This window comes from Phasianus colchicus, chromosome 1 (assembly GCF_987193195.1).
Source record: "Phasianus colchicus chromosome 1, bPhaCol1.hap1.1, whole genome shotgun sequence".
Classification (NCBI taxonomy): domain Eukaryota; kingdom Metazoa; phylum Chordata; class Aves; order Galliformes; family Phasianidae; genus Phasianus; species Phasianus colchicus.
In genome coordinates this window covers 6,996,658-7,017,774 of record NC_143436.1, presented here as the reverse complement: position 1 = coordinate 7,017,774, position 21,117 = coordinate 6,996,658, and the positions used below count along the sequence as shown (strand labels likewise).

Sequence of the window (21,117 nt, the reverse complement as noted above, 5' to 3'; positions counted from 1 at the left end):
TATGGGTTGGGAGAAAATGGAACACAAGATCTGACTTCTGTTTATAGGTCTGTTTACAGGCATAGAGGATGAGACTGAATGTGCCACTTAACTCTTTGCTGTTTTTATGATCCTGGTCTGCCTCAAGTATTTCTTACATAAAATTTCCAGGGCTAGTTCTACATCTAACAAGAGAAGGTCATGACCTTGCATGATTCCTATGGATTTTAGACTCATTTTAGTTCCCTTTTGATTTAGCAACATGCAACAGAAAATAAAATTGTAGTAAAAAGATGCAAAGAATGGATTTTAAAAAAGCTATGAGAAGAGAATACATGCACTAAGAAAAGAAAATCAAAATTATTCTATTCCTAACATCTCCCCAGTAACACAGAAGAGGTAAATGATAAGAGTTGGGGACAAATGGAAAAGAAATATTAACCTTAAGAAAAACATCTCTAATTTTAGCAAGTTGAATTTAAAATCTTCTGTTTACTACTCAAAATCAGTTGGGTAAACAGAATATTCTTTGTCCCTTTGTTAGTACAAGAGGGATAATAAAGCTAACAGACAACATTGGATTTAACGATAATCAGATTACAGCTCTGTTTTCTTTTCCCTTTCTAAGCTTCAGTTGCAAAAAACAATGATGTCTGCAATGATGTAATGCAAACTTTATCTAAACAAGATGAACACCTGCGGGCTTGAGTGAAAGCCCAAGGATACTAGCCCCAGTTCAGTTGTGTTCAACAAAGCCTATGCAAAGCTTCCAACTTTGTTCTGATCTACAGCATCTTAGTTTGGTTGTGGTGCTCTTTTAAACAGACAGAAAGGGCACTCAGCTGTAGCATTCCTTGTGTAGCAGTGAATCAACACCACCAATCTAGTGGTACGCAGGATTCTGGCCAGAGCTGATCCTAAGGTGTTTAAGGTCAGCCCACTCTTCACATAGCTCTAACAATAACTGGAGATGGAAGCCATGAAGTTCACTCCTAGGTGTGACTTAAATGCCTCCAATGGAAAAGCTAAGCAACTGAAGTATAGGGATGATGGAGCTTATGAAATGAGCATTATAAACATGGGTGTGGGGGAGAATTGGGAAGTCAGTCACACTGCCCGTGTGACACTGCTCTCAGGAATTTGCAGTTGCCTTCCTGTCTGAAATGAGCACACTCCAAGGGCTCTGACTGCACAAGGAACATTTTAAAGAGGAAGAATAATTAAGCGATGACAGAGGCATCATCATTATTAGATAATCACAACCCAGGGGCATTAACAAACATTGAGTGTCTCTAATCCCATGGGGTCTAATTATTCTGTGATAATAACCACACCTCCAAGTTTTAATTTATTCTTGTGGAGAATGAGGGGGGGAGTAGGAGAAAAGGGGGCATTTTAATATTTTTGCTGAAAGAAGATGCAGTTGGCCTTTCAAAAAGGCTCATCAGTATTCTAATCTAACTAGTGTATTGTGATTGGCATTAAATTGTCTGCCCCTTATGGTGATCTCCAACCAAGCTGAGTATCCATCCTCATACAAACTGGTGGCCTGCCAGTCACTAACACAGCGCCATCATGCACCCGTTCTGCTTCTCAGGGCAATTTTTGTGAAAGGAATTTTGGTTTTCCTGTCTGGGAGGTTAATTCTCCACAAAGTTCTCTGACAAACACATGGAGGGATGAGTAGAAACATTTTCTGCTACCTGGAAGTGCTGTCTGACGTGTCAAAAAGGAAGATTCTAGTAAGTTTAAGTGCTCTGCTTGTGCTTGGAAAGAATAAAATAAAAGTGACAGATGCACTCCAGGGACAGAGAACCAGAAAAGCAAGAGAGGAAGAAAGAGTTGGCAGAAATGAGAATGGCAACATAGAGAGACTTATACTGATATCACAGCCTTTCCTGAATAAGTCAATGTCCCTCTATTTCTTCATTACTCACAGTTGAACAATCCCTATGAAAGATTATCTATGACTTCTCAGGATACCGGAAAAGAGAAATACTACTGAGTAATGGAGGAAGGGAGAACAGCAGCCTCTCAACACTCAATCGCATCTGTGTGTCTCTGGCACGCATGTGCAAGTGAGACTAAGCAGGAACAAGGAAGAGGAAAGAGTCTTTCCCTATGGTGATCCTTTTGGCTGAAGCTGACTTCAGCCAAAAGAACACCTTTATATTTCACAGTGTCCTGTGCATGCATGCTCACATACAAGAAAAAAGAAGCAAAACCAGCCCAAACAGAGAGGTGAACTAATTCATTCAAATTCTTTGCAAAGACAGAAGAAGCAAAGTAGAGACTTCAGTTAGACTCCCAAATCTCCCAAATTTTCCTTTGAAGTTATAAAGATGGAAGAGAGTAAAAAGTAAATTAATCTCTTGGGCCAGTTCCACACTGATGCTTCTGTTTTGTTGAAATGCATTATTTGGTGAAGACACGTTTTTACTTCACAAACTGCAAAGGCCATTAGTAAAGCAGTCAAGGACTTAATTTACTAGTTTCAAACCCATTCAGTTGTTGAAGACGCTTCTGTTTGGCCAATGCATAAGATAAATCAGGGGCTACATATTCAATTAACTATATCTTTTCAGATAAAGTAAAATAACATTCACAAACTCCAATTCCCACTGTATTCTACAATCTATCCTGCTTCAGGAAAACAGGCCATGAGTAGCTTATGCTCAATTTGCTGGGATTGCAGGAGCAGTGCTGGCAGAAGTAAATGTTAGATATTTGAAAGCTCGTCCGATTGCATGAGTTTTGCTAAGATTTGGATTGTTTCCTGAATTCTACGAACTCCAATATTTTCTTGACTTGGACTTCTTGTAAGATATACAGCATATAAGCTCACACATCTATCTGTGTAGCCAAGTTGATAGTATCGCATTTCTTTAGTAGAAAATAGCCCTGAATGAGCTTGAAATAATACTTCTAACGAAAGGAGAAAAACGAGCTTTTTTTTTACAAAGTGGGATTCTTGTGGCCTGAAATAAAGATTAAGAGTTGGGAAGAGAGACACTTTCAAAATATAATGTATTACAAAGTGTTATTTGTATACTGCAAGCAAAGTAAATCCAAAAAGGTGCTTAGGCAATGGATTTAATACTTTAGGAATATGATAATGTACTAATGTTTAAAAAACAAACATGTCTCCTGTTGAATTAGATCCTGCTAATCCATGGTTTAGTACTGTACACGGTTTCCTAAAAACAACTCTGAAGAATTAGCCAGCAGAATTATTGGCTGAAAAATATGCATGTGTTTCTATCCTTCAACTCTGGAGATCATGCAGTTCTAAGTAAAAAGACAGATATCTTTCTGTGCCCCAAATTCCTAAAATATTGATGTTTATTTTAAAAAAGAGTCAAGTTGCTTTCCAAAATTGTCTCCTCCTGAAGTTGTCCAGCAGCCTTACACTTCTTCACTGAATGTTCTGTTCACTCAAAATCCAGCCATTTAATAAGTAAACTTCCTTAAGATCCCTTAGGCTGAACTAATACACTCGTGCTTAGAAATCTCTTCACCAGGAGAATATACAATGACCTGATACATTTTACAGGACAAATCTGCAAACAGGTCATTCTGGTTAATCGATCACAAGCCTGCTGCCACCTGCATCCTTCAGGTTCACTGTTCCAAATGAGGAGCCATGGAGAGACATTGCTGTTGCAGGGATGCTCCATGAGAATTAATCATCCTTCTCCTCTCCTTTTACTGCACTGAGGCTCTGGGATATTTTGGACACAATTCATAGTCTTTAGGCATTTTAGATATTTTGAAACATCATTAAAAATACAACTATGGGTCAAAAATTCATGCCCATTTCCCTAGTTTTGGCACTAATACATATGCTTGGATCCCTACTTAGGGGTGACTTAATTAGCAGATGGACTTAGCACCAGTATATCTCTGCAAGGAGCATCATCATCTCTGGGAACTAAGAGCAGTCACAATCATCCGTTTGTTTAGAAGCTCAAGGACAGACTCAGATACTTAACAGAAAGTAGGTAGGGCTGGTTCACACACAACAGTTTGGTGATATACTCCCTCCATTACAGACAGCAACCCTCCTGAACTATGCAGTTAAGCGATGGGCGCTGGGTGGTCGGCATGCCAAGGCAACATTTTCTTCCCTGGCTTCCTTGCAAATACGTACTTTGTAAAAAAAAAAATGGTGCTGAAATCAGGGTTAAGACGTTGGACTGCTCTCTTTCAGAGCACAAAGATAACGGTGCTAGTAATAATACTCCATTTCAATGTAACGTTGAAAATCATATATTTGGGATGTTTAAGCAGCACCTGAGGCATCCATTTGGTAGGCAAATGGTATAAGTATACCTTTATTTAAGATACATGTTATGTTTAGCAATTGTTTTTTTATCCTAGCAACAATTAACATTATGAGAGCAAAGTTTCCTATGTACTTCAAATCAGACAAAGCTTAGTTTAAATGTTTTTATAACAATGGAACCTGCATTAATTCCACATGAGACGGTACAAAAATAATCAATTTGTACTACGGTATAAAGAGTGCCATTCTGCATTTTGAACCGATCTCTTCCAACATGAAACATCTAGTCCAATTCAGTCTTCAGCAAACTGTCAGACCTTCCTACACACCTACTGGCAGGGTTATTTTTGGATCATCCTGGAAGCAAATCACAGCTATCTCAGTGGGTGTACTGGCCTCTAACAAAATGTCACGGCGGCAGCCTTGCACTGCTGATTGGAGAAAAATGTATTGTACTGAAGTGAACAAAAAGAGAATCTTCTAAGAATGATTATTTGAACACTCTCCACTGCTTCTCAGCTGAAGCACCTTGTATATTCCATAAAATCGCTAACATTTCAACAATTGTGTTCACAACATGAATACCTTCAACTAACAAAGACAATCTTTATGCCATGTTAGGGGGTAGAAAAAATAATGAACCACAGATTTTAACTGTGAGTTATAATTCTCTGCTTTTAGCAGTGGGAAAAGTTGAACTAATTCTTCCAGGACAGACACTTATGGTAATATTTTTTTCTTCTCTTTTTTCAGTTTATTCTATACTTCAGAGTTCCTTTCTTAGGGGGGAGGCAATAATACTTCAGTGTCAGCATCTGTCTGAAAATGAGTATTTTTACATTTTTTATGTGAGGAGGGCTTTTTTCAACATAAGGCTTAACAGGTGAATTCTGACAGAACATGGCAAAAGCTGGGCTTGATTTTAAGAGGTTGTTAAAGAAAAAAGTCTGTCTTTCTACACCGACAGCGTTTTTTGCACAGATTTCCTTTTAGGTTTATACAGCAGATAAACCTGAAGAGTTCTGTTACTGAGGCGTGAATAGCTAGTTCAGTGGTGTGAATAAATAATAGTTTAGAGAATCAAATAATCATGAAAATGTCATGGAAAATCAAGGCTCCTAAGTCTGCAACTGAATTAGCTTCTGGTTTAGCAATTCCTCCACAGCTCAAAAGTTATATTCATAGAATCATAGAATCACAAGGACCTGTAAGATCATCTAGTCCAACCATCCTCCTATCACCATTACAAACCACTAAGCTACTATGTTTATGCAGATAAATTTGGATTTATAATTAGATGTTTTGTCTCTTTAATTGCACATAGAAGAGCTTCCCTACTGGCAACTGAAAAACAGTTATATAAGAATTTCAAGAAACAAAATTGAAACAGGCCCATGGATGCAGTAGAATCTCTGTCTAAATGTTCAAACCTTGGCTGGACACAGCATTCACCAATCTGCTCTATGTGGCTCTGGTTTGAGCAGGAGCCTGGAGCAGAGACTCTGGATAGAGATGCTTCAAAACTGTGATTTTGTGTCTCTCATGCTACAACATTCAACAGTAAAAATCTGTGCAGAGGTGGGAAGTTATAAGATGAAAAAACAAGCTGGCATCTGAAACCCAACTTCCATATTCTTCCTTTTCAGTGTGCAGATATGTTTCTACTGTTGCTTAATAGTAGTTTACAAAAAGATAGCAGGAAATTTTTTACAGTACCAAGGTTGTACTGCCCATGAAAGCCAGAAAAAAAAACCCAAATTATCCTTGTGAAAATTAGGGTAATGGGTCAAGTAAAGCAAAGTAAATGTCAGAGTGCTGGAGGGTGATACACTGATCCTGAGTTTGTATGTCCACCTCTGCAGGAGCAGCCTTTCTGTGGGCTTTGTGCTAGTCAGAATTTCTGCAGGATATGGCAAGGATATTCTCTGGAGAACAGGTCACAGTCCCTAACACTCAGCTGAGATTTGTCCTGCCCAAATTAAGTGCCAGAATCTACACCTGACATAGTTCCTCCAACCTCCTTGTTGATATAACGAGAAATGCAAACTTCTGGGAAGAAGCAAGGAGAAAGTTGAGACAAACTGGCTCAGACAACATCCATGGCTCCATAGAGTTGGGAAAAGTTACCCCAAGGCCATACCATTACATTAAGAAATACTGCAGGCACTTGCCTTTAAAACAGGAACATATTCTAAGTAAGTGAGTGAAATGAAATTGAAGAATTAATTAACCAAATAGAGGTGATTAAAGTAAATAAAGGAAACAATTATCATATCAAAATAAAAGACAAGGAAGATGATTAAATGAGTCTTCAAAAGACCCATGAGAAACTCATGAAAGACATAATATGCATTTACCTGGTTTTCATTCTTTCATGATTTCATTTTCATTTTTATTCACTAACATCTGATAATTGCAAGAAACAGTTACTTTAACCATGGGCAATTTAAACCATTTTAATTTTTTTTCCAGGGCCAAGAGACAAAAGAACCTATTTATTGCCTGAGGGGATTTTTACTAAAATGAAAGCTTAATCTTTTATGTTTTTTTAAGCAAAGGCTTTTAAAAAATCATTTCTAACAATGCAGTAGGGAGAGACTTCTATGGGTATGCAAAATTGAAATTATAAATTTACAATTATAAAAAAATTAATAGTTTGGGGGATTGCATTGTCTCTGTTCTTTCTGAATGAATAGTGTTTCAAGCTTAAGAGAAAGTATTTAGTACATGAAGGAGAATGAGTGTCCTTAGACTCTGTGGCGGTCAAAGCTTTTTAGTAAGTATACAGCACATATGAGAGAAACATCACTGGAATTTAATTTGCTTGGAAATATGTAAATCTTGAAGAAAGAGTTCCATACAAATTGAGCAATCACTACTGAATCACTGTGAATATTTTTCTTGTGAGCACGCTGCAATTAGAAGGCAGCAGCAAAACTTGACATGATCAAATATCAGATACCATGCTGGTTTCTCACCTCCTAGCCTGTTTTTCTGTGTTGCCAATGCATCAAAGTTGGTCTGACCTCCATGGTTAACAGTCTGATGCATTGAAGGTTGCTAATCTTATCTATATAAACTTAAGCTGCAAGATGAATTTGAATGGAAGTAACAACAAGCTGGGACTCTTATGACAGACACAGACAAAGAACAAAACAAGAGCTTGGGTGGTCCTGTGTGGGGCCACACCTTGGACTCAATGATCCTTATGAGTCCCTTCCAACATGGGCTATTATATGATTCTGTGATTCCAGGTTTTGGTCGAAGATGCATTCAAGAGAGATCTTCAGGAGGGATACAGTTACATAAGGGTAAAAATGTGGATGTGATTTATGATGTGGCTGGCACACTTTAAGGCATATTAAAGTATGTGCTCAAGTCCATTCCTGTTCAGAGTAGGATTTTGGTTTTAACAGCATCAAGGAAATAATTCAATTTAAGCATGTACCTTTACACTCTCCTAAATTTGGGTAGTTTTCTGGACTGAGAAATATTAATTTAATGCATTATCTGGAGAGACACAAACATTTCTTACTGGGCTTTGTGCAGGCTTTGAAATCAGACAAAATAATTTACACTTATGAAGCACAACAAACTCAAGTGTTCTATTAAAAGAAAACTAGAACAAAAAAATATCCTCAAGGCCTCCAAACATTCACACTCTAAGAGGCACATTTAAATGTTTTCTGCCAACATATTTCAAATTCTAATGGAAATACTTTGAGCTACTCTGACAAGCTTTATTGAACTAAATTCATTTCATACAGAGCAGAGAAGAACCATTGAAGATATTGTTTAGGTTTAAAAACTACTTAATAGGGTAGAGAATGTGGAACCAGGTAAGAAAGCTCAAACTGAAAGACATTTTATCAGGGCTTGTTTTTAGGCTGGTTGTGCAATAGAAAGAGGTTAAGAAAGCTACTAAATATGGATTTTCTCTTTCATATGCCAACCTGCCTATAAGACTGTCTATAAGAAGCAACTGTCATTCAGAATATACCATTTCAGAGGTTAAATGTCCTGGATTTTTTGAAAATATCATACCTTTAAAGTGTGAGCCAGAATAATTAATCTCTTTGGAAAACCCTGCTACTTGCTGTAAGATGGCACCCCAAGAACTCTTATCTTGAAAAAGTACCTTCCCAGCCAAAGCATCTTCCTAAGCACACGCTTCTGCAGGCTTGGACATCATTGGCTAAAGTCACTCATCCATCCAGGCATTCAGGAGCCTGGGTTAGGAGGAACCAGCAACTCAGCCAGGCTGGATAAGGAGATTGTGTTAGAGAGGGAGAGTGGAAAATGTGGACCTGAAATGTGAATTTGAGTCCTATGCTAACATGGTAAGGCAAATACCACAGCAGAAGCGTGCTGCTGCCTGAGATTCTCACACCCCACAACTGATAGGAAAGTTCACTTCTAGACCCTCTGCACTGCTGTGCAGTATGTTCAGTTGTTTTAAGAGGTCTAGTGAGTGTAGCTCAAGAGATGCTGAGTATGCTTTGGGAGGACAGACTACCCAGACATTTAACACCTAAACTGCAGATGTATTACGCAGTGTGCAGGAAATGCAACATTTCTCTAAATAGGTGACACGAAGACAGTAGAGCAGAAGCACAGACACTCAGGCTACCCTTCTGCAATGCATTAAGATCCAACTCCAGGATGGAGACAAGAGTAAGCTCAGACTTAAAAAAAATAAATAAAAAATATAAAAAATCAGCAAAACCAAATCATTCTTCCCTAATTTACTGCTCAAGGCTGTTGTGACTGATTATTTTTAGGTCAATATGAGGCTCAGATAAGAAACAGCAAAAGGCTAAACAAACTTACTATTCAGTCAAGCTGCCTTCCATTTAACCTCTCCCCCAAATGAACAATAAAACTGTAATATAATGGTAAGTGTTGGCCAGCTTTAACACCCGGCACCACATTCAGTCCCAGTTCTATTGTGCAGTGAAGGCTGTTTTCCTTACTGATGTGTTCAAACCGTCTGCCATGAATTACTTTTTCATGGGGAATAAATACACACTTAAACAAGATTAAACACAAATGTTCTTTAGTGGTGTCTAAAATAATATGAATGTTCTTTAGAACAGCAATAAACACACTTCATGATGCAAATAATTACACCCTACAGCCTTTATCTTTACATAAGCGGCCAGATTTTCACTCAGCTACTTCACTGTAAACCCAATATAACTACACTGAATCAACATCTCTCTCCGTGGACTCCAGAGATGCTGAAGTGTTACTAAACTCTTGATCTGCCCTACCTCAGTGGCAAAGGCTTTGCAGACATGGGAAGTTCATGAATAAAAGTCTACATGATGGTAATGGAGGCACCACTGTTCTCTTAGCCTACCCCTTATTTCCCCATATAGTTTGGGGTAATTAAGTCAGACTGTGGCTGTGCACTCCTTAAGCACCTGATATCAATTCTGATTCTCAGTTAGGACCACAAGACAGTTCCATAGAGGCTACAGCAAGGAAAAGAGAAGGAAAAAAGGAGAGAAGGACTACATACAAATTTATGATGAGTGAAGAAAAGAAGTGTACGATGGGCTTGGAGTCAAAGATCTGTCTCCTGGGGATTAAGAAGTACCACCTTGTTTAATCTTTCTGTAGGATGGGAAGGATTAGCTCATGTTCTGAACTCTTTCTGAAAAGTTAAAATTAGCTTGAATTTCTCATTCACTTGTAAACTTGACATAAAGCTTTGCAAGACGGGTCTGTAAGGCTTTGATGACCCCTGAAACGCGTCTGCAATGGAGAACAAGGCCATATTGGACAGCTTGAAAAATAAGTTATTTACATAAAAATTACAGCAACAAAAATGAATTCAGTTATTAAAAGGGTTTCCAGAACTTCACAGGCACAGAACTTAGCCACAGCATGGCATCAGTTTTAAATATTTTCTTCCTATTTGCTCTCATTTTTGCATCTTGAAAGCAAACATTCTGCTCTTACCGGGACTTGTGAGGGCTCCCAGAGCACCAGTCGTTGTGGAGAGAGGATTTGCATTGGTGGTAGTAGCTGAGGTTTGGGCGGCGGCTGCTGCAGCTGCTAAAGTTGCCAAATTCTGTAATTGTAAAGCGTTCATGCCTGCGTGGAGAAGCAATAGAGTTAATTAAAAAGTGCCATAAAAAACAACAACAATGACAAAACCCAAAAAAACCAATAAACTATTTTCAATGGGTGTATCTTGCCATGAGATTCAGTTCCTTTTATTCCCAAGACAGTTATAATCTGGGAGCCACTTAAAGTCCCCAGATAGCATCTCTCACCTTTCTGCTTTCATAGTCAGAGAATATGGCAATGGCACCAGCCTACAGTTAGGAAAATTAAATCTGGTTGGTGTCACTTCGATAAGGGAAGAGTGGAATTAGAAGTCATTTAAACTCTGTGTGAATCCCAGGAGCAATACTATTCCCTGACACAACAGGGGGTGTAATGAAGATAACTTAACATTTAAAACACATTCAATATAGGGTCATATAATTAGGATGAATATAATTTGTTTCCCGTGTCCCATCTGAGTGTATCTACTAAGACTGCACTGTGCAGTAGCCAATAGTTGCACTGATTTTCCTTTGGATAGTTCATTTCTAAAACCACGTATGTATTAAAAGCATCAAATTAGTATCAGACTGATCAAAGAACCATCACTGAAGCGGAGACTTTCAGACCATAAGCTCTACATTGTGATAACAAGAGTACTCAGTCAGCTGTTACTTCATTATTTCAGAAGATATGGGGGAGGTACACCTGCATTTCAATGAAGATCTTCAAGAAATGCACTCGTTTAAACAGCAAAGGTTTTAACTTAGATGGTGAGTTACAAAGGAAAAACAATAAATACAAATTATGTAAAATGGAAAAAAAGATGAACAAGGAACAGCAAATGGCATTCATTTGACTTAAATCAGAGCAATGCTAGTCTCTTTTAAGGCACCTACCTTTTAGATTGGACTATGCCAAGTACTTAGGCCCTTATTCTACAGAGGACTGTTTCAGCATGAGATTTTAACACAGATACAAGTTAGGTGCTAATGTTAATCAGATTGGATCCTTCTCAGAATCCTATGGATAAGATGCAACTGTCCAAAGGGGTGATCACAAGGCTGAATACCAACATACTGGCATGGAAGAGATTTTTTGGATGGCAGTATGAGTTTACCAAGTTGGTTTGGACATAAGAGATCTCCACGTTTGAGCCCTTGGTAGAATTGAAAAAGCAGACATAGACCATAAAATAGACCATAAATCATAATATTAGTTATATGAAGCTTATATGAAGAGTAATACTTTCTTTTGGATCAAATGACAGAGCTGAGAGGACTACCTGAGTTTTGGTGAACGTTCAGAGAAGAGCTCAAGTGCCTGAAAACTCATTCTTTTCTTTTCTTTTCTCTTCTTTTCTTTTTTTTTTTTTTTTTGAACGTTAGCTTGTCTAACAGGAGAGAGATATTACTTTGTGCACATTTTGTTTCTTATACCACATGAACCTCATATCAGCTTGGAGAAGAAGAAGAAAAAAAGGAGCTCAAACATAAGGCTTTGTAAGCATGTTTGGAAAAGGAAAAAACGAAACAGAGAGGCATTTTTTTTGTGTGAATTTGGTCCTCAGGTACCTTTTACTTTCCTCTTTTAAAAGAAATACAAGTAATACAGCCTAAAATATCCAGCAGACATTGTTCATTTTCACAGAGCCCCTTTTTCATGCCACTCTGTAATGAACATTTGATAAAGCAGTGGGTTGGCTCTTCGACATGGCAGCATGGATTTCTATCACCCTCTGGTAAGTAATTCATCAGTAGGATCAGTCATAATCAGCTATTTCTTCTGTGGTGAGGTTTCCACTTCCAACTTTTAAACAGCACATACAGCAGGATTAAATAACAGTGAGCAAATCACACAGAACAGTACAGGAGCTTCCTCAAACCAAATCCCACATGCTTCTGGAAAACGTGTGGACCTTTCTCTAAACATCAGTTTGGAAGGAAATAGATTCATAAGCAATTTAATACTGCTTTCTTTATTGCATTTCATATACAAGGCTTTGTGCACGCATGCAAAGCTGAAGACTGTAGCAGCAGAGACACTGTGAGCACAGATGGATGGGAGCTGGAAGGCAATGTACATACATTGTACAGCACTCAAGGAAGTGGGAAAACAAGGTCAAGAGGCAGTGGAACAAACAACATCTCTCTTGGGCCCTGCGTGTCACTGTTGTGCCTGTGTGGATGCAAGACTAACACCAGCACTGCATCATCGTGAAAAGCATTATTTTATAGTGGGACATTTCCCATGCAAGGACAAGAAGGATCCGTCAAATTGAAGAAAGAGTTTCTACGCCAAAAGGAGATTAATAAACAAGTGAGGCGGTGACGGAGTTGTTTCCCCACCCAGTCTGTTTGAGCACGGAGGTGACTAAAAGACACTGGCCACAAACCAGCTCTGCAGATGTTATGGGGTGTCATCTACAGTGCCTTTAGGAAAAAAAAGCAACCAATCTGCCTGCTGCTGTCATGAGAAGGAGCCCAAAGAGCCCCACTGCACCGAGTGCCTCGGAGCAGCTGTCAGCAGTAGCTCGGAGCACATGTGGTCACCCTGTATGCCCTATAGCTACTTGTGTCAGCCATTTTATCATTTAATACACGACCTCTTTAGGTTTCATTCATTTTGCTCCAACTTTCAAAAAAAACCCCAAACTCTTGTCATCACAGTTTTATGTTCCCTAGGCAGTTTATAGTCTCTCCCTTCATTGGCTTTGCCCATCAACTTGACAAGTGCGTCAATATCCCACTTGCTAGGACAAAATTGGAGAAGGGAAACCAAATACTCTCAAGTTCCAAATCCAAAATGTACTTTCCTTTCAAATAGGGATTTTGATTCAACTGAACTTCAGCCAAGGTATAGTTATTTGGGACTAATCTGCTCGGTCATTCTCTCCTTTTTCGCACACAGTCTTCACACATCCTGCAACTTTTTTAAAACAGTCCCAAATCCTGCAATGGAGCTGGACTGAAAATGAGTAAATCGTTCTCATTTGAAAGTGCTGCTCACTCAGCAAATGCACCTCTCTCTGAAGAAATGCAAATCGCCTAACGCTGAAGAGCAGCCTCACAGGCAGAGTTACACATGAAAAATGGAAGTCCCCCTGTAGGGAAAAAACATTTCTGGGCAAGGAATAACTCTTGATCTTCATGATAGAGACAATGTTGGGAATTAAAGTGAAATGATAAAAAAAAAAAAAAAAAACACAACAGAATCACAAAAAAAAAACAAACAACAGAATCACAATACAGTTTGATTCCATTTTTAATAACACGTATTTACCAATGTGCTATTAGCTTGGCAAATAATCAAAATTGCAAGGAAATTCAACTTTCATTTTGCTATTTGGCAGATTAAAAAAACAATTAAATTATGTACAAAACAGATGCACGGTATGCCTTGCTTGAAACTTAAGATTTTTTTAAAAATTATTTATAAGGATAGGGGCATGAAAATTTAATTTAATGTTCACCTTAGGTAATTTTGTGTCTTATTGTTCACAGCAATTACCATAAATCTACATATCAATAAGCAAGAACAGATGTCAGTTGTTACAAGTGCTTGCCAATCAGGCCTGTTAAAAAGTGACAGATGGATGGTGATAGAACATTCTCATAAGGCCTATTAGCACATTCGCAGGAAATTTTTGTAGTGCTGCACAGTCACAGATGCAGTACTGTGAAAACACGGGGAAATTTGAGAGCACGAGATTTATATTCTACAACTCCTTGCTCTGCCTCCGACACAAACTTTCATACAATGAGGCAATTTGCCTCGTTTCAGTCACCGCAGCTTTTCTCCTGTGATATCTGTAAATTTGAAATTATTGGGTTATTTGCAGAGGAGGCAGCAGAATCACAAACTATTCCTGAAGTCTTCCGAGATCTCTTCAGATCTGGGCTTCCAAATATCATAGTAAAATCATATTACGAAATAGCTTAATTTGCTTGCTGAACAAATGCTGATAAAGCACTGACCATGTTTTAGAGACAAGATATGCACAGAGAATTTCAAAATCGGTGATGATTATCAGAGTTGAATCTGAATCACCCATAAGCAGTTTCCAATAGTTTGACCTCTGCTGTTGCCTATCTTTCTTTGGAAAACGTATCTATCCCAATTATAAGGATTTATACCTTCTGAATTATATTCTGACTGCAGCTTAAAAATTGTGGATTAAGGTAAAATACCTTAATCATTTCTAGGCCAAAAAACATCCTTTTCCTGGCACTGATACCAGCCATTCTGGATGCCTATGTTAGAATCTGGGGGAAAGTCTTTTCAGGTTGAGTCTGAAATTGCAATGTTACTCCAGCAATATTTAAAGAATTGAAAGGGACAGGAGACTGTTACCTCCATTAAATCATATATACAGTGTGCCTACCTTTAGAAAAGCTGCTTATCTCAGAAGTGCTTAAGGTATCCTGACTACTTACTGTTTGACTTAGGAAAGCCCCTAAAACAACTTTTAAGTCCATATTGGATTCTACCCTGGTAATCATGTTATTTAAGAATACATGCTTAAATCCAACTGAAAGTTAGAACCATTGGTTGACTTGCACAGGATTTCAGTCCGTTACCAAGTTACACAATCTCTTAACGCATTCCTGGCACGAAATGTGCTTTTTTCAATTGAAAATTTCCCAGTCTTACTCGGAGAGATCCATCTGATCTCACTTCACGAGAATTAAAGTTGCCCGCCTTTTGTTACAGTCAAGGGAGAGAGTGTGAACGATTGGTCCTAAAATTCATTGAATTAAAGTAGGTAAGACTAACAAGGTAAAATGACTTGCTGCCTAGGATTGAATCCTCTCCACTGACATTATAGGGAGTCTGGATGCCCAATTTCCAAGCTGCTGGAGGTCAGTGAGATGACTTCCAATCTCAGAGAGGCCAAGGGAATCAAAAGCCTCTCTCCTTCCTTCTGTTGTTTCTTGAAAGCCTAGCCAGATCTACAGATCTTGCATCCAGACTTGGCCAAACTCCACATCACATGCTTTCACCATGTGAATAAGCACATCTCGTAAGTTGCGGAGCCTTGGTTTTCCTCTCAAGGTGCTTCTTCTTCTCCTATGAACAGGAGCTACGTGTGGATTGGCAAGAGCCACACTTCCTTCATAACTCCAAGAATGCTAAATCAAATTGTTTAATTTCTTACCTTCAAAAAATTGCAAACTGTAGGGGTTAAATTAAGGACTTTCAATGGAATTAGTATTACAAAAGCTCAATGCTTTCAGTCCCTGAGGTCAACATTTTCAAAACTAGTAGTTATTTTTAAGAAACAGCTATCTCCCTTGAGCTGGAAAGAGTTTCTCGTTGACCTTTACTTTTAACATGATATCCCTAAAGAGGTCAGAGCAGGAGAAGTCCTCCTTCAGTATGGCTCTGCTGGAATGAAGCCACCAACGAGTCAGAGGATATAAAGGATCCTTGGGCCAATGCAAAAGTATAGAGCTTTTGTGCAGATGGCCCTTGGCTTCCAATTGGTCCCTCCAGATCCACTGAGCCAATACAACAATTAGAGGGAAATATTCAGAAAGCAGAATCTCACAGAGTTTCTCTCACCCATCTGCTCCTACAGACTCTGCAACAGGAGGAAATCTGGCTTGGGTTGCAAAAGAAGGGTGAAATGAATTGAAAAGGGCTCAGAATGGGCCAGAAGTTCATCCCAAAATGCAACAAAACTGTGAGAGAGTTTGGAATGCACTTGAAACAAAAGAACATACATTGAGAAAGTATAAAAAGCCCCAGCTGTAGAGGATTTAGGGGTCTGAAAAGCCAAAAGCATGGATTCTTCTCCTGCATGACTTCAGAAAGCAAAACACACTGGCTGTCTACTGAAATTAAGAGAATTCCTTTGTGTTTTTAATGAGCTCTGCACATATTTATGTTCTCTGAATGGTCATATACACATGAAATATTTCTGCATGAGAAAATGTTTATTCCAGCCAGAGCATTAATAGATGATAGAAAATCTTCATAAATAATATAATTTGGGGACATTCAAATTTTCTACAGTAATCCAGTAGAATATAAAATCCTCTGTGTTTACACTGTCTGTATAGTATTTCCCAGGTTCTTCTTACACAGGCAGGTTCACTTAAAAATCTGCTGTTTTTTGGATGCAACTCAATGCCAGCCAAATTCAATACAAACATTCAAGCGACATCCATCATCTTTGAACTATGTCTTCCACGCACTTTGTACATATTTGAAGAAGGATTTTTTTTTTTTCTTGAAAGCTTGCTAGCGTTTAATGCAGCTTCTATTGTCTTTCTAAAATAAGACAATCAAATAATATAATGAAATTCATCCACATTATTAGCCTTCCCGAAAGACAAAACAAAGGCTAGACATTGAAGCTTGCAAGGTATGTGAGGGAAAACACCATCTTTAAATTAGCATTAGCAGATATTGGAGGAGGGAAGAAAAGCAAGGAAGTACTCATTATAAAATATACACTCAGTGATAGTATGTGCTTACATGTTTTACAAAGAGTGATAAAGCAGAGTTTGGCAAGGTAGGGTTAGCTCCTGTTATCAGGACTGGGGGATTATTATAATAGTCAAGGCAACACTGCCAACTCTCCTAATCTTTTTTTTTTTTTTTTTACCAATCTTGACATATTACACTGTTTTCTTTGGTTTGGCTCCTGAAATAAAATGATTTCATGAAAATCTCATTTTTCAATAAAAATGAGAACATCTAAGCTAGGGAATTGAGTGTGGAACCTTAAGGCTTGGAAAGCTAAATGGCAACCTACTGCTTGTTGCCTTTCAAATTCAAATATTACACATTTTAGTGAGGCCAGTATCATGATTTACTTGGACATCACAAATAATTTATGAACACAGGGCAAAGGAAACACAGAACACACAATGGTGCCAGTAGGCTGCTACAGCAAGAACAGGATTCACTTTTGGAGCTGATGTTTTGTTTGTTTAATGTTTGTATGCTAGTGAGTTCTTGAGACAAATCCTCATTTTTCTTTGGATCTGATCCCTGTCTTTTAAACAAGCTCCAGTTGCCTTCAACTAAAAATGCCTATGCAAACATCCCTTCCAATAAAACCAAAGATATAAACCATAAAAGCATAAAAATTAATTTAACTACTCTGAGGCTCTGCTTGCAAAGAAAATTGCTTGTATTTAAGAAATACTACTCCTGAGGAAATACTTCTTTATGTTTATACACATGTATAGAGTGTGTGCTGTGTACCTTCTGTGTAGCTCAGAGAAGACATGAGCTTTAGCAGTACAAGCTAATACCTGCAGATTTGGAGGTCCTTAATTTTGGATGAGAGGGCAGCTACATTAAGTGTCCCACCTTAGCAAACTGCGACTTTGTCGGGACTTCTGCACTCAAGAGGCACTAGGGCCCTGACACATAAGTAAGAGTGAGAATTCCACAGCTTCTGTGGCTTTTCATCAAACTTTTAGTGCCTAGATTGAGTGGTAAGCACACTCACTGACTTCAAAGACAAAAGCCTGACCCCTCAAACACACTGCACGTGCTTGAATAAATTCTGGTGTGCAGAACTACTCAAGCATGCAGATTCTGTCTTTACTTATCCTGAGGAATGCCTAACCCTCACCATTAAATTCAGCACAAGAACCAGAACAAATATTTGACTGTAAGCACATTTTTTAGCTCAAAGAACATGCAAGTATCAATAAGCTATCTTCTTAGCATCTTACTCAGTCATGTGTAGACTTTAGTCTTCAACTTGAAATATTCTATTAATAAGCAAGCCATACACAATGTGAAAAATACATATTGGATTCATTTTTTTTGCAAAATGAATGCAAATAGCTTAAGTTAAAAAACTCCGGGCCTTTATGCTGCATTGTGGGATGTGAGAACAAACATTCAAGAATAGCTTCAGCAGGCAAGACCTTGCTGGAGACACTGGAGCATTTTCTATTCCTTCTATAAAACACACCAGGTGAGTCTTTAGTACTGAGTGCACAGCGTAACACAGCACTGAAGATAAAGTCCTGGATAATTTTTGATTTCCAAGGAGAGAACATGAACTCTTGGTCCTAACAGTGAAATAACATTTAGTCTTTTGTGCTTATTGGTGGAGCTATAGCTTGAAGAGAAAATTTAATATCACTAATTTGATCTTCAGCAGTAAGGTTTAAGAATTACATGTTTTGGGGAAAGAAAGAAGTAAATTTAGAGCAGTTTTTATAATGAATATAAAGTTAAAACTGTTTTGCAGGAGAGGCAGCCAGTCATTAAATCATCCCATATCTGAGCACATTAGCAATCTAATCTTTAGTTGAGAAGGTACATCCCTCAAGTAAAAGCACTATGCTTCTACAACTTCTTTATTAGCCTCAAGACCATATGACTTTCAGAGAATAAATCCTGGATTGAGAGCCCATTCTAAAGTTACTTGACTAAAATTTCTAGTTTTGACACAGTTGTTTGAGACAAGACTGAATCTACACTACCTGGGAGAAAAAGGCAACAGAAAACTTCCAAGGTGCACATAATGTAATAGAGATTGCATTATTTTTCTTCAGTGTCTCAATTCTTTCATTTTGCAGTCTTAACCAAATATGAAAACATTAAACACAATCTCTGAGCTCAAAGCCACTTCCAAAACTGCCAAGTATAAAACTATTACAGGATTGCTCTGTTCTGTTTATCATATTAAGATACATTTTTAGATGAAAAAAAAAAAATAAATGCTAGATTGCAAGTGTAACATAATAGAACCAGCAAGCACTGCCAGCAGGTCTGAGGAAGAGAGAATAATTCAGAGATATTGTCATCTGTAGGCCAATTTATATTGTCAGACAGCAGGTTCGCATTAGTCTCTGATGTCACTGCAATAATGGCATAATGTAACGATTGAGCAAAGAATACCTGTGGGGTACAGCAATGCTGTGTGGTAGATCTGTACTTGTTAAAGTATTTCAGGATTCATTCAAAGCCGAATCAGAAGCAAAAGACGAGGATTAGAAGAAGAGTGAGCAAATGATGTTCAGAAAGGCTTGTGAATATTTTAGTCTTTGTTTCGTGATGATGAAGCAAGCACAATGTTGTATGCTATTGATTCAGCGGGTTCATGATTAAAACAAACTAATGCAGCAATTTGGGGGTTTTGTGCTTCCCTTTTTTTTTTTCCCTTCTAACAAGAAAAAAAAAAAAGCTTTTTAACAGTCTCTCGCGGCGGGCATAATGTGCATCTGTGCTCTGATTTACTGCACATGCTGCCTTCTCCAGCATCATGTTAAGTTAGGGTATCAGCATGGTAGGTCACACAGTGGGAGCGACCTTTTGCTAATCACTACACATCAGTTACTACTGGCACGCAGCTCATTACTAAGAAACCCTCCAACGAGCTGGCTTTCAAATATGCTCAGACTTTGATTTTTTTTCCTCTTTTATTTCTTTTTCTCTTTCTTTTTTTTTTTTTTTTCCCCCTCAGACTAAAGATTATACTTTTACATAAAAGCTTCTGTTGTGTAATTTTGTCAACTAGGGTTCCAAAGTCAAAAAGGCACCCAGTTAATTTTCCATCATTATAAAAGGAGCCTGAAAATCCATACTGAAGGTAGGCCTGTAATCTTGGGTTTCATTAAAAAGGTCAGAACATTTTTACTCACCACCTATTATTAAAATGTTTGAGGACTGCCATTAATTTGATTTTTCAGGACACAGAAATCTCGCTGGAAATGAGAACGTAATCCTGCTGTTGCTTTACTGACACTTTTCACAGGGAAGGATACAGCTGCAGGGACCAAGAGCTTTCCTGCAATTTACAATCGGTTACTTTGGACAAATGGCAGGTGACTAATGCAAGACAAACTGTTTGCTCAACCTGGGAGCACTGGGTTTAATTTCAGTTTTTGAAAGAGGGGAGAAAGTGTTTCTATTGACGTTGAACCGTGAGCTGTCCCCTGCCAGTACATCTGCCACATTTAATACACAACAGCCCCCCCGCCTGACAATGTGATTATTAGAGATGCAGAATTTGATAGCTAAAGAATACAAAACATAGCTGGAATAGAATGAAATGGTTTTCAACTTACCGGCCATTTGCTGAATGCCGCTGAAGGCACCCAAGTTACTGGAGGAAGTTGCTTGCTGCAGAAGCTGCAAATTAACAACACAAAACAGCAATCTATCTGACATTAGTGTAACAAATGAAGATAAAACTAAAACGAGAGATCATTTCACATTTGGAGTATTTATGCTTTCCTTTACATTTATATAGTCTCTTGCTTCTGCCTATTGTTGGAATGAACATCCCTAGAGTCAATGCTGTAAATCCATATTAATGTCTAATCTCTATTAAGAAACACAGAGGCACAAGGGAAACTCAATAACATTGCTGCTTTAAAACAATTAATCAATTTATTCTTTTTAACAACCAGGTGTTAAATCTATTTAAACCAACATAGCGTGACTAATTACAACCCTCTGTAGTCTAGTAGTTACTATAACTCATCTCTGTCAATCATGGTCCATTCTCCACCACCCTCTTGAATTCAGTTTTTTCTTTATTACCTATATGAATCAAGTACACAGATACTCATTAGACTGGTATTTGTATACAGCAATTTAGCCCACCTTAGTATTAATTAGCCTACCTCAATACCAATATATATATTTAATTGCTGGGTAAATTGCTGTTTATCATTATATCACTATACCAACACATTGTATGCATACAAATTATGCACATATGCGTATACAGTACAGATGTGGACTGTACATCTGTTTGTCTAGCTCAGAATCATCAGGAGCTCCCCAAATTATCGGAAAGCTGCCCAGCCTGT

The 21,117-nt window shown here is 38.1% G+C and overlaps 1 protein-coding gene across 15 annotated transcripts in view; it reads right to left on the bottom strand.

Moving 5' to 3' along the window:
- Positions 1-21,117, bottom strand: part of CELF2 (CUGBP Elav-like family member 2) — a 373,475-nt gene that overhangs the window by 32,515 nt on the left and 319,843 nt on the right. For all 15 annotated transcript variants that reach the window (XM_090134536.1, XM_090134525.1, XM_090134518.1 and 12 more), the window contains 2 exons: positions 20,368-20,431; positions 10,232-10,366 (listed from right to left, as the gene is read on the bottom strand). In XM_090134536.1, coding sequence (XP_089990662.1) covers positions 10,232-10,366; positions 20,368-20,431 — 199 coding nt within the window. The remainder of the gene's footprint in view (positions 1-10,231; positions 10,367-20,367; positions 20,432-21,117) is intronic.